The sequence below is a fragment of the Oncorhynchus keta genome, unplaced genomic scaffold (assembly GCF_023373465.1).
Source record: "Oncorhynchus keta strain PuntledgeMale-10-30-2019 unplaced genomic scaffold, Oket_V2 Un_contig_19696_pilon_pilon, whole genome shotgun sequence".
Taxonomy (NCBI): Eukaryota; Metazoa; Chordata; class Actinopteri; order Salmoniformes; family Salmonidae; genus Oncorhynchus; species Oncorhynchus keta.
In genome coordinates, this window is record NW_026281612.1 from 94,969 (window position 1) to 111,416 (window position 16,448).

Here is a 16,448-nt window from a genome sequence, read left to right on the forward strand (position 1 = left end):
GTGATATCCTAGACTGACGTCCCTGTGAGAGGGTGACGTCTCTGTGATATCCTAGGGGTTGAGAGGGTGACGTCTCTGTGATATCCTAGGGGTTGAGAGGGTGACGTCTCTGTGATATCCTAGGGGTTGAGAGGGTCTCTGTGATATCCTAGGGGTTGAGAGGGTGACGTCTCTGTGATATCCTAATGAGAGGGTGACGTCTCTGTGATATCCTAATTGAGAGGGTGGGTCTCTGTGATATCCTAGGGGTTGGGAGGGGTCTCTGTGATATCCTAGGGGTTGAGAGGGTGGCGTCTCTGTGATATCCTAGGGTTGAGAGTACTGACGTCTCTGTGATATCCTAGGGGTTGAGAGGGGGTCTCTGTGATATCCTAGGGGTTGAGAGGACGTCTCTGTGATATCCTAGGGGTTGAGAGGGTCTCTGTGATATCCTAGAGAATGAGAGGGTCTCTGTGATATCCTAGGGGTTGAGACTGACGTCTCTGTGATATCCTAGGGGTTGAGAGGGGGTCTCTGTGATATCCTAGGGGTTGAGAGGGTGACGTCTCTGTGATATCCTAGGGGTTGAGAGGGTCTCTGTGATATCCTAGGGGTTGAGAGGGTCTCCTAGGGGTTGAGAGGTGACGTCTCTGTGATATCCTAATTGAGAGGGTGACGTCTCTGTGATATCCTAGGGGTTGAGTAGGGTCTCTGTGATATCCTAATCCCAGATGGAGCGTCTCTGTGAGAGAAGCTTGCGTCTCTGTGATATCCTAGGGGTTGAGAGGGTGACGTCTCTGTGAGGATCCTAGGGGTTGAGAGGGTGACGTCTCTCTGTGATATCCTAATCCCAGATGGAGTGATATCCTAAGGCGGGGGGCGTCTCTGTGATATCCTAATGAGAGTACTCAGGTCCTGTGATATCCTAATCCCAGAAGGGTCTCTGTGATATCCTAATCCCAGACCTGACTCTCTGTGATATCCTAGGGGTAGGGTGACGTCCTGATATCCTAATCCCAGTACTGACGTCTCTGGATATCCTAATCCCAGATGGAGCTGGAGAGAAGCTTGCTGTCGGATCATGAACAGAGGCTCCTTGAGGACTCAGAATATGACTGTGTAAACACAGACAACTACGATTCAGATGAGGAGGAGGCGGACTACGGCCCAGGAGACCATCACCGCTCAGGACCAAGGACACCTGGGAACAGACTCAACCTGTGAAATGCCTCAGAGACAGAGGTAGGAGTCAGAGAGGTTGTCCTTCATGGCACCCTATCCTATGCACTGACTGACAAAACATTGAACAAATCTCAAATAATAAATCACATTTGTCACGTGCTTTGGTCACAGGTGCTCAGTGAAATGCTTCATGACCAATAGGTGGAGACTAACCAGTGAAATGCTTCATAACCAACAGGTGGAGAGTGAAATGCTTCATGACCTAGGTGATAACAGTGACATGCTTCATGACCAACAGGTGGAGACTAACAGTGACATGCTTCATGACCAACAGGTGGGACTAACAGTGAAATGCTTCATGACCAACAGGGAGACTCAGTGACATGCTTCATGACCAACAGGTGGAGACTAACAGTGAAATGCTTCATGACCAACAGGTGGAGACTAACAGTGAAATGCTTCATGACCAACAGGTGGAGACTAACAGTGACATGCTTCATGACCTACAGGTGGAGACTAACAGTGACATGCTTCCCCCTGGACACTGATATCTACATAGCTGGGCTGGAGACGGTACTCCATTCTGCTTGTTTGTTTTATCTGTCTACCCAGGCCTAGTCACGCCTTTTTGCCTGCTGTTTTTGTGCTAGCGCTCGCCTCTGTGACTTTCCAATTTCAACACCTGTGATTGAGAGGGTGTCTCTCCCAAATGTGATATCCTAGGGGTTAGTTATCATTGAGTTCACAATGGAGCCCCTAGATCCACTCTGCATACCCCTGTTATCCTTTTGTCCCACCCCCATGAGAGCGGTGACCTCACCCATTACAACCAGCATGTGATACAACCTCTCTCATCATCACCCAGTGCCTGGAGCTTAGGGTGACACCATACCCCTGTCTGACATCCTGAAGGGTTCTACCATGGGTGACTGCTCTTATCCTGTGACATCCTAGGGGTTTTGAGAGGGTGACCCTCTGTGATATCCTCTGGGGTTGATGTGGAGTAAACCCAGGCCCTGCATGTCCCCAGATACCCTATTTGTTGACTTCTGGATCGAAAGTCTTGGTTTTATGCATGTCAACATCAGAATATCCTAGTTTGGCTTTGACTCTGCTAACCTGATGTCTCTGTGATATCTGGCTCAGGGGTTCAGAGAGGGTCATCTTCACGTCAAGATGGATGCCAAGGGGGGCGGAGGGTCTCTGCAGAGATATCCTAAAGTAATGAGAGGGTGATACCCAAACAGTTTGAACTACTAATTTTGAAAATTATCTCTCCAGAAACAAGTCTCTCACTGGGTGACGACCCCTGTGATATCCTAGGGCCTGGACACCATTTGTGAATTGACGCCCCCCATCTCTGCGGTTTATCCTAGGGTTGAGCTTAACAGGCAGTCAATCTGTGATATCCTAGAGGCTGAGAGGGTAGACGTCATCCTGACCAACTGCCCTCCAAATATCCTCCGCTGTCTTGAGAGGATCTCAGCGATCACTGCCTAGGGCTGAGAGGGTGACCCCTCATCCTGTGATATCCTAAAAGCTACTGAGAGGGTGACGGCCTGGCCCTGTGATATCCTGGAAGGGGTCAGTTGAGAGCCTGGTCATTCGTAACTTCCTCACCATTTTGGATGATGCTCCGTTCAAAAAATGCAGGAACAGATACAGCCCTTGGTGACGACTCTCTGCAGCACAAAAACATCCTGTGGGGACTGAGAGCATCTAGCCCCCGTGATATCCTGTTAGAGGCTGAGTCAGTCAGGAAAGCTAAGGCCAGCTTCTTCGCCATCCTGTGATATCCTAGGACACTGGGTCCATGGAGAGAGCACCTCCTCCCAGCTGCCCACTGCACTGAGGCTAGGAAACACGGTCTGACCGATAAATCTGTGATATCCTAAGCACTTCTGAGAGGGTGACGCCTTCTGTGATATCCTAGGGGTTGAGAGGGTCACCCAAAGCCTCTCCTTCTCCTTGACATCCTAGGGGTTGAAGAGGCAAAACCTGACGTCTCTGCTGATATCGAGAATCTGAGAGGGTGACTATCTCTGTGATATCCAGCCTGTTCAACCTCTCTTTCATATCGTTGAGATCCCCAGGTTGAAAGCTGTGAGTATCCCCCCTTCAAGGAGGAGAGACCCAAACTGCTATAGTCTCTGTGATATCCTAAGGTCTTGGAGAGGGTGACCATCTCGAATGTGCCTTCTCCTAGGCAATCTGGTTGAGAGGGTGCACGTCTCTAAATGATATCATAACCGCCATCGATAAAAGACAGTACTGTGCAGCCGTCTTCTGATATCCTAGGGGTTGAGAGGGTCTCTCAGATTCTTATCAGACTAGGGGTTTTGATGAGGGTGCCTGGTTCTCTTTGATATCCTAGTGGGCTCCAGAGGGTGACGGTCTCTGTGATATCCTATGGGAGTGAGAGGGTCTCTGTGACTCTTTTCTCTAGGGATCAATGAGAGGGTCTCTGATTCCCTGATATCTCTAGGGACACCATTCTGAGAGGGTCATTGGACACTGTGATATCCTAGAGGTTGAGAGGGTGACGTCCCTGTGATACTGCTCTTAAACGGGGTTGGGAGCTTTTCCAACGTCGCTGCCTCTGCGATATCCCACCCTGGGGGCTGAGAGGGACATCTATAAGTATCCTAGGGTCTGGCTAGACTGCAAACTCTCCTTCAGACTCATCAAACATCTCCTCAAAAATCAAATGAGTGTGACGTTCTATTGCAGCAAATCCTCCCAGGAATTAGAGTAAGACGGCCTCTGCGATATCCTCGACTTCGGAGAGGTCATCTACAAAATGGTTAATATCCTCAGCAAACTGGATGAGTGTGACGTGCCATCTGTAAAGCACCTTATCACCAGGAGCTTGTATGCTCTGGGCATAGCCTCCTCTGTGAGACCAAGGCTCAGGTCATTTACAAGGGAGGTAAAGCTCCGCCTTATCTCAGTTCACTGGTGATGGCAACACCCATCCTAGGGGCTCCAGCAGGGTCTCACTGATCATCCCTAAAGCCAACACCTGAGAGGGCCTTTCATTCCAGTACTCTGCTGCCTGGACTGGGAGGCTGAAGTTCTTTTATCTCCCTGATATCAAACATCAGGGCTATGAGAGGGTCGCTGCGTGATATCCTAGGTAAATAGCTCACCCTTTTTCACCTACCTCATTCCATACTGTTTTTATACTGTTTTTATTTATTTTACTTTTCTGCTCTTTTGATATCCTAGGAATGATCTGATCATTTATCACTCCAGTGTTAATCTGTGTATTATATCCTCATGCCTTTACACATTGTATATAGACTGCCCATTTTTTTCTCTGTATTTATTGACTTGCTAATTGTTTACTCCATGTGGGTTGAGTTTGTCTGTTCACACTGCTATGCTTATCTTGGCCAGGGCAGTTGAGAGGTTCTCCAACTAGTGGATATGAAATAAAAAAAAAAAAAAAAAAAAATGAGAGGGTGAGGTCTCTCTGATATCCTAGTGAAATGCTTCATGAACAAGAGGTGACGACTAACTGTGAAATGCTTCATGGGGTTGAGACTAAGGGTAAAATGCTTCCCTGTGATATCAGTATACTTCATGAGACAGGTGAGACTAACTGTGATATCTTCTGCGCAAGCAACAGGGGGTAACAGTGAAATGATGGGTCTAACAGTGAAATGCTTCTAGGGGTGGAGACTAACAGTGACATGCTTCATGTAACAAGTGGAGACTAACAGGAATGATGAACAAGGGTGGACGACTAACAGTGAAATGCTTCTAGGGGACTAACAGTGACATGCTTCATGACCAACAGGTGGAGACTAACAGTGAAATCCATACAGGTTGAGACTAACAGTGGCTTCATGACCAACTGTGATATCCAGTGACATGCTTCATGAGAGGAGACTAACAGTGAAATCTTCGAACAATGAGAGGGTCTCTGTGAAATGCCATAGTGGGCTAACAGTGACGGACTTCTCTGTGAGACTAACAGTGAAATGCTTCATGAGGAGGGACTAACCAGTGAAATCCTATGACCAACAGGTTGAGAGGGTGACGTGTCTGTGATATCCTAGGGGTTGAGAGTAGGCTTCATGACCAACAGGTGGAGACTAACAAATGATATCTTCTAGACAATAGGTGGAGACCCAGTGAAATGCTTCTGACGTGGGACTCTGTGATATCCATAAACCCAGGTGGAGCTGGAGAGAAGCTTGCTGTCGGACTAACAGTGAACAGAGAAATTTAACCAGTGAAATGCTTCATGACCAACGACTAACATGACTCGTAAACAGGCAGACAACAGTGAAATGCTTCATGAGGTGAGGAGTGAAATGCTTCATGACCAACAGGTGGAGACCAGGAGACCATCACCGCAGGTGGAGACCAGGAGCTTCATGACACCTGGGAACAGAAACTTCATGAACACTTCCAACCTGCATCTTCAGAGACAGAGGTGGAGTCAGAAATGCTTCATGTCCTTCAGGTGGCACCCTGAAATGCCTATGCACTGACTAACGAAATGCTTCAAAACATTAGAACAAATCAAAGGTAATAAATGAAATGTTATTGGTAACAGTGAAATGCTTCATGACCAACAGGTGGAGACTAACAGTGAAATGCTTCATAAACAACAGGTGGCACTAACAGTGACATGCTTCATGACCAACAGGTGGAGACTAACAGTGACATGCTTCATGAACAACAGGTGGAGACTAACAGTGAAATGCTTCATGACCAACAGGTGGAGACTAACAGTGAAATGCTTCATGACCAACAGGTGGAGACTAACAGTGAAATGCTTCATGACCAACAGGTGGAGACTAACCAGTGAAATGCTTCATGACCAACAGGTGTAGTAGACTAACAGTGAAATGCTTCATAAACAACAGGTGGAGACTAACAGTGACATGCTTCATGACAACAGGTGGAGACTACCAGTGACATGCTTCATGACCAACAGGTGGAGACTAACATTGAAATGCTTCATAAACAACAGGTGGAGACTAACAGTGACATGCTTCATGACCAACAGGTGGAGACTAACAGTGAAATGCTTCATGACCAACAGGTGGAGACTAACAGTGAAATGCTTCATGACCAACAGGTGGAGACTAACAGTGAAATGCTTCATGACCAACAGGTGGAGACTAACAGTGAAATGCTTCATGACCAACAGGTGGAGACTAACAGTGAAATGCTTCATGAACAACAGGTGGAGACTAACAGTGACATGCTTCATGAACAACAGGTGGAGACTAACAGTGAAATGCTTCATGAACAACAGGTGGAGACTAACAGTGAAATGCTTCATGAACAACAGGTGGAGACTAACAGTGAAATGCTTCATCAGGTGGAGACTAACAGTGAAACTTCATAAGCAACAGGTGTAGACTAACAGTGAAATGCTTCATGACCAACAGGTGGAGACTAACAGTGAAATGCTTCATAACCAACAGGTGGAGACTAACAGTGAAATGCTTCATGACCAACAGGTGGAGACTAACAGTGAAATGCTTCATGAACAACAGGTGGAGACTAACAGTGAAATGCTTCATGACCAACAGGTGGAGACTAACAGTGAAATGCTTCATGAACAACAGGTGGAGACTAACAGTGAAATGCTTCATGAACAACAGGTGGAGACTAACAGTGAAATGCTTCATAAACAACAGGTGGAGACTAACAGTGAAATGCTTCATGAACAACAGGTGGAGACTAACAGTGAAATGCTTCATGAACAACAGGTGGAGACTAACAGTGAAATGCTTCATAAACAACAGGTGGAGACTAACAGTGAAATGCTTCATGACCAACAGGTGGAGAGTGAAATGCTTCATGACCAACAGGTGAGACTAACAGTGAAATGCTTCATGAACAACAGGTGGAGACTAACAGTGACATGCTTCATGAACAACAGGTGGAGACTAACAGTGAAATGCTTCATGAACAACAGGTGGAGACTAACAGTGAAATGCTTCATGACCAACAGGTGGAGACTAACAGTGAAATGCTTCATGACCAACAGGTGGAGACTAACAGTGAAATGCTCATGAACAACAGGTGGAGACTAACAGTGACATGCTTCATGAACAACAGGTGGAGACTAACAGTGAAATGCTTCATGACCAATAGGTGGAGACTAACAGTGAAATGCTTCATGAACAACAGGTGGAGACTAACAGTGAAATGCTTCATGAACAACAGGTGGAGACTAACAGTGAAATGCTTCATGAACAACAGGTGGAGACTAACAGTGAAATGCTTCATGACCAACAGGTGGAGACTAACAGTGAAATGCTTCATAAACAACAGGAGACTAACAGTGAAATGCTTCATGACCAACAGGTGGAGACTAACAGTGACATGCTTCATGACCAACAGGTGGAGACTAACCAGTGAAATGTCATGACCAACAGGTGGAGACTAACAGTGAAATGCTTCATGAACAACAGGTGGAGACTAACAGTGAAATGCTTCATAAACAACAGGTGGAGACTAACAGTGAAATGCTTCATGACCAACAGGTGGAGACTAACAGTGAAATGCTTCATGACCAACAGGTGGAGACTAACAGTGACATGCTTCATGAACAACAGGTGGAGACTAACAGTGACATGCTTCATGAACAACAGGTGGAGACTAACAGTGAAATGCTTCATGACCAACAGGTGGAGACTAACAGTGAAATGCTTCATGACCAACAGGTGGAGACTAACAGTGAAATGCTTCATGAGCAACAGGTGGAGACTAACAGTGAAATGCTTCATAAACAGACAGGTGCTTTACAGGTGGAGACTAACAGTGAAATGCTTCATGACCAACAAGACAACAGCAAATGGCTTCATGACCAACAGGTGGAGACTAACAGTGAAATGCTTCATGACCAACAGGTGGAGACTAACAGTGAAATGCTTCATGACCAACAGGTGGAGACTAACAGTGAAATGCTTCATGACCAACAGGTGGATCTAACAGAAACTAACCCAGTGAAATGCTTCATGACCAACAGGTGGAGACTAACAGTGAAATGCTTCATGACCAACAGGTGGAGACTAACAGTGAAATGCTTCATAAAACAACAGGTGGAGACTAACAGTGAAATGCTTCATGACCAACAGGTGGAGACTAACAGTGAAATGCTTCATGAACAACAGGTGGAGACCAACAGTGAAATGCTTCATGACCAACAGGTGGAGACTAACAGTGAAATGCTTCATGACCAACAGGTGGTTACTAACCAGTGAAATGCTTCATGACCATCAGGTGGGAGACTAACAGTGAAATGCTTCATAAACAACAGGTGGAGACTAACAGTGAAATGCTTCATGACCAACAGGTGGAGACTAACAGTGACATGCTTCATAAACAACAGGTGGAGACTAACAGTGAAATGCTTCATGAACAACAGGTGGAGACTAATAGTGAAATGCTTCATGACCAACAGGTGGAGACTAACAGTGAAATGCTTCATGACCAACAGGTGGAGACTAACAGTGAAATGCTTCATGACCAACAGGTGGAGACTAACAGTGAAATGCTTCATGACCAACAGGTGGAGACTAACAGTGAAATGCTTCATGACCAACAGGTGTAGACTAACAGTGAAATGCTTCATGACCAACAGGTGGAGACTAACAGTGAAATGCTTCACAACCAATAGGTGGAGACTAACAGTGAAATGCTTCACAACCAATAGGTGGAGACTAACAGTGAAATGCTTCATGACCAACAGGTGGAGACAGCCTGGTCCTGCTGGTCCAGCAGACTGTCAAACTGACCTGTAACTCTGTGTTTCAGATGTAGGTGGGACACCACTGGGCTCAGTGGAGAGGTGTCTAGGAGACAGCCTGGTCCTGCTGGTCCAGCAGACTGTCGGTAAAGAGACCATCTGGCTGCTCCCTCAGGCCCAGTGGGAGGCAGGGGAGACTCTCCGACAGACAGCAGAGAGAGGCCTCAGCAGCCTGCCAGGTCAGCTGTGTGGTGGTACTGGAGCCCTATCTAGTGCACTACTTTACAGGCCCTGGTCAAAAGTAGTGCTCTGAATTAGGGGGACAATTTGGGGGATGCAGTGTTTCCTCTGTCAGACATTTCCATCAGGTTTCCAACACCTTTTCTAGTGCTGACTCTGGAAGGTTCCAGAAATATCTACACGGCACGTGCTTGAGCAGGAGATCTATGCAATGTTCTTGATCAGGGCTCTATATCTAACTATTCTAGTTCTGTATCTTGGATAGAGTCCTTCACCTGAACACTGCACTAGTACATCAGTAAAGACTCTAAATTCTGTGTTCTCCGTTCTAACGCCACGTTTGTTCTTGGTTCCAGAGGCTGATTTCAAGGCTACGTTCCTTGGCAACACCCTGTGGAGTGTACAGGTACACATTCCCCAAAGAGGTCCGGACAGAGCGCTGCGTGGGAGCCAAGGTCTTCTTTTCAAAGCTCTCCTGTCCGCTGGTTCAGCCAGTCAGAAAGAACCTTTCCTGTCTGCGGTTCAGCCAATCAGAAAGAACCTTCCTGTCTGCGGGTTCAGCCAATCAGAAAGAACCTTTCCTGTCCGCTGGTTCAGCCAATCAGAAAAATCAGAACCTTTCCTGTCTGCGGGTTGGTTCAGCCAATCAGAAAGAACCTTTCCTGTCCTGAAGGGCTGGTTCAGCCAATCAGAAAGAACCTTTCCTGTGGGTGAAGAAGACTGGAGAACTGCAGGAATACCTGAAGGCACCTTACTTGGAGGAGGTTGACCGCTCATACTCAACCTGTGACGGAGCGGATGAGAGCTGATGGAGGAGGTTGACCGCATCATACTCAACCTGTGACGGAGCGGATGAGAGCTGATGGAGGAGGTTGACCGCTTCATACTCAACCTGTGACGGAGCGGATGAGAGCTGATGGAGAAGATGTGATGAGAGGTTACAGATGTCTTTTTAGAAACGTCCTGAAGTCATATTTCTGTCACAGCAACTGTTGTTTTCTCCTGTCCAGTTGGTATAAGATGATTAAAGTTTCTCATTTGTTCCAACATATAAACCATTCAGTGTTGTCTGTGGGCCTATCCCAGAGGATAGAAAGCCAGTCTCTTTGCCTGTGTGTTGTTCTATGCAAACAGTGTATTTTCCTGTCCTCCACTAGATGGCAGTAGTTCTGAGATGGCGGGAGAGGCTGGTCAGAACAGTGTATTGTCCTGTCCACAGTAGTGAGACAGGAGATGGCAGTAGTGAGATGGCAGAAAGGGAGAGGCTGGTCAGAACAGTGTATTGTCCTGTCCACTAGATGGCAGTAGTGAGACAGGAGAGGCTGGTCAGAACAGTGTATTGTCCTGTCCACTAGATGCATTGTCCTGTCCTCCACTAGTGAGACGGGAGAGGCTGGATGGCAAAGAGACAGGAACAGTCAGAACAGTGTATTGTCCTGTCCACTAGATGGCAGTAGTGAGCCAGAGACTGGTCAGCCAGAGCGTCTCTACAGTCGTGGCCAAAAGTTGAGAATTTGAGAAGATTTCACCTAAATCAACCATTTATCGGATCATCAAGAACTTCAGCGAGAGCGGTTCAGTTGTTGTGAAAAAGGCTTCAGGGCGCCCAAGAAAGTCCAGCAAGTGCCAGGACCGTCTCCTAAAGTTGATTCAGCTGCAGGATTGTGACACCACCAGTACAGAGCTTGCTCAGGGAATGGCAGCAGGCAGGTGTGAGTGCATCTGCATGGACAGTGAGGTGAAGACTTTGGAGGATGGCCTGGTGTCAGAATGGCAGCAAAGAAGCCACTCTCTCCAGGAAAAACATCAGGGACAGACTGATATTCAGGGGATTGGACTGCTGATGACTGGGGTAAAGTAATTTTCTGATGAATCCCCTTTCCGATTGTTTGGGGCATCCAGAATAAAAGCTTGTCCAGAGAAGACAAGGTGATCGCTACCATCAGTCCTGTGTCATGCCAACAGTAAAGCATCCTGAGAACATTCATGTGTGGGGTTGCTTCTCAGCCAAGGGAGTGGGCTCACTCACAATTTTGCCTAAGAACACAGCCATGAATAAAGAATGGTACCTACACATCCTCTGAGAGCAACTTCTCCCAACCATCCAGAACAGTTTGGTGACTAACCATGTCTTTTCTAGCATGAGCCATTATCACGACTTCCGCTGAAGCTGGTTCCTCTCCTTGTTCGGGCGGCGTTCGGGCGGTCGGCGTCACCCGTCTTCTAGCCATCATCGATCCACTTTTCATTTTCCATTTGTTTTGTCTTGTCTTCCCACACACCTGGTTTCAATTCCATCATTACGTGTTGTGTATTTAACCCTCTGTTCCCCCATGTCCTCATCTGTTTATTATGTAAGTGGTTGTGATTCTGGCGACGGGTTCTGTCCATTTATTAATTGTTCTGTTTCCGATGGTTTTTATGAATAAACTGCGCCTGACTTCTCTGCCGCCAGTAGGCCGCCAGTAGGCCGCCAGTAGGCCGCCAGTAGGCACCCCTTACACCCATGAATAAAGAATGGTACCTACACATCCCCGAGAGCAACTTCTCCCAAACCATCCAGGAACAGTTTGGTGACGAACAATGTCTTTCCAGTGTGATGGAGCACCTTGCCATAAGGCAAAGTGATAACTAAGTGGTTCGGGAATAAACATCGATATTTTGGGTCCATGGCCAAGAAACTCCCCAGACCTTAATCCCATTGAGAATTTGTGGTCAATCCTCAAGAAATGGGTGGACAAACAAAAACGCACAAATTCTGACAAACTCCCAAGCATTGATTATGAAAGAATGGGCTACCATCAGTCAGGATGTGGCCCAGAAGTTAATTGACAGCATGCCAGGGCAGATTGCAGAGGTCTTGAAAAACAAGGGTCAACACTGCAAATATTGACTGTTTGCATCAACTAAATGTAATTGTCAATAAAAGCCTTTGACACTTATGAAATGCTTGTAATTATACTTCAGTATTCCATAGTAACGTCTGACAATATTATCTAAAGACACTGAAGCAGCAAACTTTGAAGATTAATATGTTTGTCACTCTCACATCTGTTAGACACAACTGTATATTAGGCCCTGAGAACATAGTGATGCACATTGACCCTCTCAGATTCAACTGTCCTTTCACTAACGCTAGAAATATCCCCTTTTCACTGGTGTAAAGTACTTCAGTAAAAATGCTTTAAAGTTCTACTTAAGTAGTTTTTTAAGGGTATCTGTACTTTAGTTTAATATTTATATTTTTGACTTTTACTTCACTATCTTGCTAAAGAAAATAATATACATTTTCCCTGACACCTAAAAGTACTTGTTACATTTTGAATGTTTAGCAGGACAGGAAAATGGTCCAATTCACACACTTATCAAGATAACGTGGTCGCCCCTACTGCCTCTGATCTGGAGGACTCACTAAACAGAGAACATCCCTGGTCATCCCTACTGCCTCTGGTCTGGATCGATCCCTGGTCATCCCTACTGCCTCTGATCTGAGGACTCACTAAACAGAGAACATCCCTGGTCATCCCTACTGCCTCTGATCTGAGGACTCACTAAACAGAGAACATCCCTGGTCATCCCTACTGCCTCTGATCTGAGGACTCACTAATCAGAGAACATCCCTGGTCATCCCTACTGCCTCTGATCTGGAGGACTCACTAAACAGAAAACATCCTTGGTCATCCCTTTACTGCCTCTGATATGGAGGACTCACTAAACAGAGAACATCCCTGAGTCATCCCTACTGCCTCTGATCTGGGAGGACTCACTAAACAGAGAACATCCCTGGTCATCCCTACTGCCTCTGATCTGGAGGACTCACTAAACAGAGAACATCCCTGGTAATCTACTGCCTCTGATCTGGAGGACTCACTAAACAGAGAACATCCCTGGTAATCTACTGCCTCTGATCTGGAGGACTCACTAAACAGAGAACATCCCTGGTAATCTACTGCCTCTGATCTGGAGGACTCACTAAACAGAGAACATCCCTGGTCATCCCTACTGCCTCTGATCTGGAGGACTCACTAAACAGAGAACATCCCTGGTCATCCCTACTGCCTCTGATCTGGAGGACTCACTAAACAGAGGACATCCCTGGTAATCTACTGCCTCTGATCTGGGAGGACTCACTAAACAGAGAACATCCCTGGTCATCCCTACTGCCTCTGATCTGGAGGACTCACTAAACAGAGGACATCCCTGGTAATCTACTGCCTCTGATCTGGTTTAGTGGATTTATCTGTGGTGACAGTGTTTCCTATCTTCAGTGCAGTGGGCAGCTGGGAGGAGGTGCTCTTATTCTCCATGGACTTTACAGTGTCCCAGAACATGTTGGAGTTAGAGCTACAGGATACAAATATCTGCTTGAAAAAGCTAGCCTTTGCTTTCCTAACTGCCTGTGTATATTGGTTTCTAGCTACCCTGAAAAGGCTGTTTGGTGCTAATGCAGAACGCCATAGGATGTTTTTATGTTGGTTAAGGGCAGTCAGGTCTGGGGAGAACCAAGGGCTATATTTGTTCCTGGTTCTAAATTTCTTGAAAGGGGCATGTTTATTTAAGATGGTTAGGAAGGCATTTAAAAAAAAAAATAACCAGGCATCCTCTACTGACGGGATGAGATCAATATCCTTCCAGGATACCCGGCCAGGTCGATTAGAAAGGCCTGCTCGCTGAAGTGTTTCAGTGAGCGTTTGACAGTGATGAGTGGAGGTCGTTTGACCGCTGACCCATTACGGATGCAGGCAATGAGGCAGTGATCGCTGAGATCTTGGTTGAAAATAGCAAAGGTTTATTTAGAGGGCAAGTTGGTTAGGATGATATCTATGAGGGTGCCCGTGTTTAAGGCTTTGGGGTTGTACCTGGTAGGTTCATTGATAATTTGAGTGAGATTGAGGGCATCAAGTTTAGATTGTAGGATGGCTGGGGTGTTAAGCATGTTCCAGTTTAGGCCGCCTAGCAGCACGAGCTCTGAAGATAGATGGGGGCAATCAGTTCACATATGGTGTCCAGAGCACAGCTGGGGGCAGAGAGTGGTCTATAGCAAGCAGCAACGGAGAGAGACTTGTTTTTTTGGAGAGGTGGATTTTTAAAGTAGAAGTTCAAATTGTTTGGGTACAGACCTGGATAGTAGGACAGAACTCAGAACTACCCCTAACTAAATTATTATATACCCTAACTACCTAACCCTAAATTATTATACATCCTAACTAAATGATGATATACCATAACTACCCTAACCTAAATTATTATACATCCTAACTACCCTTGTATGCCCAACTCCACTTTTCGAAAGCTGCAGAACCATAGTTATGCAAGCAGATGTAAACAGTCTGTTTCTAAAACTCCACTGTAAGCACTTCTTCCAAGGGCTTTCCTTAGTTAATGCTTCCCAATATTATCTCTCTCTCTGTCAACGATGGTACTGAGTAGACCTCTTAACATCTCATAGGTGTGCATCCAAAACGGCACTCCTAGTCCCTATATAGTGCACTACTACCCAATGGACCCTGGTCTAAAGTAGTGCACTATACAGGGAATAGGGTGCCGTTTGGTATTCATACTTAGTGCTATTACCAGAAGGAGGTAGAGTGCATGGATCCATCTTTATTTACTTGTATATTATAGTGTTTACATATGACCCGAAGGAGATATTAGTTGTTGTGAGGTTGCTGAGCAAGACACTCCTAACACAATCCCTTTCCAAATTAAATTTAAATGACCTCTCACCTCATAAACAGGGGCTGTTAATTCATAATTCAGTGCTGAGCCAGGGGATGAGAGAGAGAGAGATCCACTGGTTCTGTCCATCCTGGGCCCTCATCTATATATGCCCAGCTATGTAATCTTTAACATTGGTTTACAATGCAGTAGATGTTGTTCAATTGGTAACATACATTTGTCTTCTTCTAATGTCTTTAAACAACTTCCTCCGGCTGAAATCCCGTTAACGGGGTCGATATGACAACAGCCAGTGAAAGTGCAGGGACGCCAAATTCAAACAACAGAAATCTCATAGTTAAAATTCCTCAAACATACAAGTATCATACACCATTTTAAAGATACTCTTCTTGTTAATCCAGCCACAGTGTCTGATTTCAAAAAGGCTTTACGATGAAAGCACACCATGCGATTATGTTCGGTCAGCACCTAGTCACAGAAAAACACAGCCATTTTTTCCAGCCAAAGAGAGGAGTCACAAAAAGCAGAAATAGAGTTAAAATGAATCACTAACCTTTGATGATCTTCATCAGATGGCACTCATAGCACTTCATGTTACACAATACATGTACAGTGGGGCAAAAAAGTATTTAGTCAGCCACCAATTGTGCAAGTTCTCCCACTTAAAAAGATGAGAGGCCTGTAATTCTCATCATAGGTACACTTCAACTTCAACTATGACAGACAAAATGAGAGAAAAAAAATCCAGAAAATCACATTGTAGGATTTTTAATGAATTTATTTGAAAATTATGGTGGAAAATAAGTATTTGGTCACCTACAAACAAGCAAGATTTCTGGCTCTCACAGACCTGTAACTTCTTCTTTAAGAGGCTCCTCTGTACTCCACTCGTTACCTGTATTAATGGCACCTGTTTGAACTTGTTATCAGTATAAAAGACACCTGTCCACAACCTCAAACAGTCACACTCCAAACTCCACTATGGCCAAGACCAAAGAGCTATCAAAGGACACCAGAAACAAAATTGTAGACCTGCATCCAGGCTGGGAAGATTGAATCTGCAATAGGTAAGCAGCTTGGTTTGAAGAAATCAACTGTGGGAGCAAATTATTAGGAAATGGAAGACATACAAGACCACTGATAATCTCCTCGATCTGGGGCTCCACGCAAGATCTATTGTTTAACATTATGGGGTGTTTAACATTATGGGGTGTTTAACATTATGGGGTGGTGTTTAACATTATGGGGTGGTGTTTAACATTATGGGGTGTTTAACATTATGGGGTGTTTAACATTATGGGGTGTTTAACATTATGGGATGTTTAACATTATGGGGTGTTTAACATTATGGGGTGTTTAACATTATGGGGTGGTGTTTAACATTATGGGGTGTTTAACATTATGGGGTGTTTAACATTATGGGGTGTTTAACATTATGGGGTGTTTAACATTATGGGGTGTTTAACATTATGGGGTGTTTAACATTATGGGGTGTTTAACATTATGGGGTGTTTAACATTATGGGGTGTTTAACATTATGGGGTGGTGTTTAACATTATGGGGTGTTTAACATTATTGGGTGTTTAACATTATGGGTGTTTAACATTATGGGGTGTTTAACATTATGGGGTGTTTAACATTATGGGGT

At 45.4% G+C, this 16,448-nt stretch overlaps 2 protein-coding genes across 4 annotated transcripts; both read left to right on the forward strand.

Annotated features, from left to right (window-relative positions):
* Positions 1-1,090: 1,090 nt before the first annotated feature.
* Positions 1,091-9,582, forward strand: LOC127920510 (39S ribosomal protein L46, mitochondrial-like; the record flags this gene model as incomplete). Its single annotated transcript, XM_052504571.1, is given in 5 exon segments — positions 1,091-1,098; positions 1,214-1,221; positions 8,950-9,120; positions 9,478-9,508; positions 9,510-9,582. Coding segments are annotated over 5 exon segments (291 nt in total), but the record flags the coding sequence as incomplete, so codon positions are not given.
* Positions 6,149-8,419, forward strand: LOC127920508 (putative mediator of RNA polymerase II transcription subunit 26). Of its 3 annotated transcripts, XM_052504570.1 has the most exons (5): positions 6,149-6,364; positions 6,717-6,932; positions 7,285-7,392; positions 7,569-7,640; positions 8,343-8,419. In XM_052504570.1, the coding sequence occupies exons 1-5, from the start codon at positions 6,167-6,169 to the stop codon at positions 8,394-8,396; spliced, it is 648 nt and encodes a 215-aa protein (XP_052360530.1). In that variant the 5' UTR covers positions 6,149-6,166; the 3' UTR covers positions 8,397-8,419. The 3 variants fall into 3 exon arrangements, 1 of the variants encoding a protein (XP_052360530.1); XR_008106445.1 differs by lacking the exons at positions 7,285-7,392; positions 7,569-7,640; positions 8,343-8,419 and adding an exon at positions 7,498-7,545 and having other exon boundaries at positions 6,825-6,968; XR_008106444.1 differs by lacking the exons at positions 6,149-6,364; positions 7,285-7,392; positions 7,569-7,640; positions 8,343-8,419 and adding an exon at positions 7,498-7,545 and having other exon boundaries at positions 6,613-6,788; positions 6,825-6,968.
* Positions 9,583-16,448: the final 6,866 nt, after the last annotated feature.

Coding starts and splice junctions, on each gene's coding strand:
- LOC127920508 (XM_052504570.1), top strand. CDS start 6,167: ATGCTTCATGACCAACAGGTGGAGACTAACAGTGAAATGCTTCATGAC. Junction 6,933..7,284: donor AAATGCTTCATAAACAACAG/GTGGAGACTAAC, acceptor CATGACCAATAG/GTGGAGACTAACAGTGAAAT. Junction 7,641..8,342: donor AAATGCTTCATAAACAACAG/GTGGAGACTAAC, acceptor CATGACCAACAG/GTGGAGACTAACAGTGAAAT.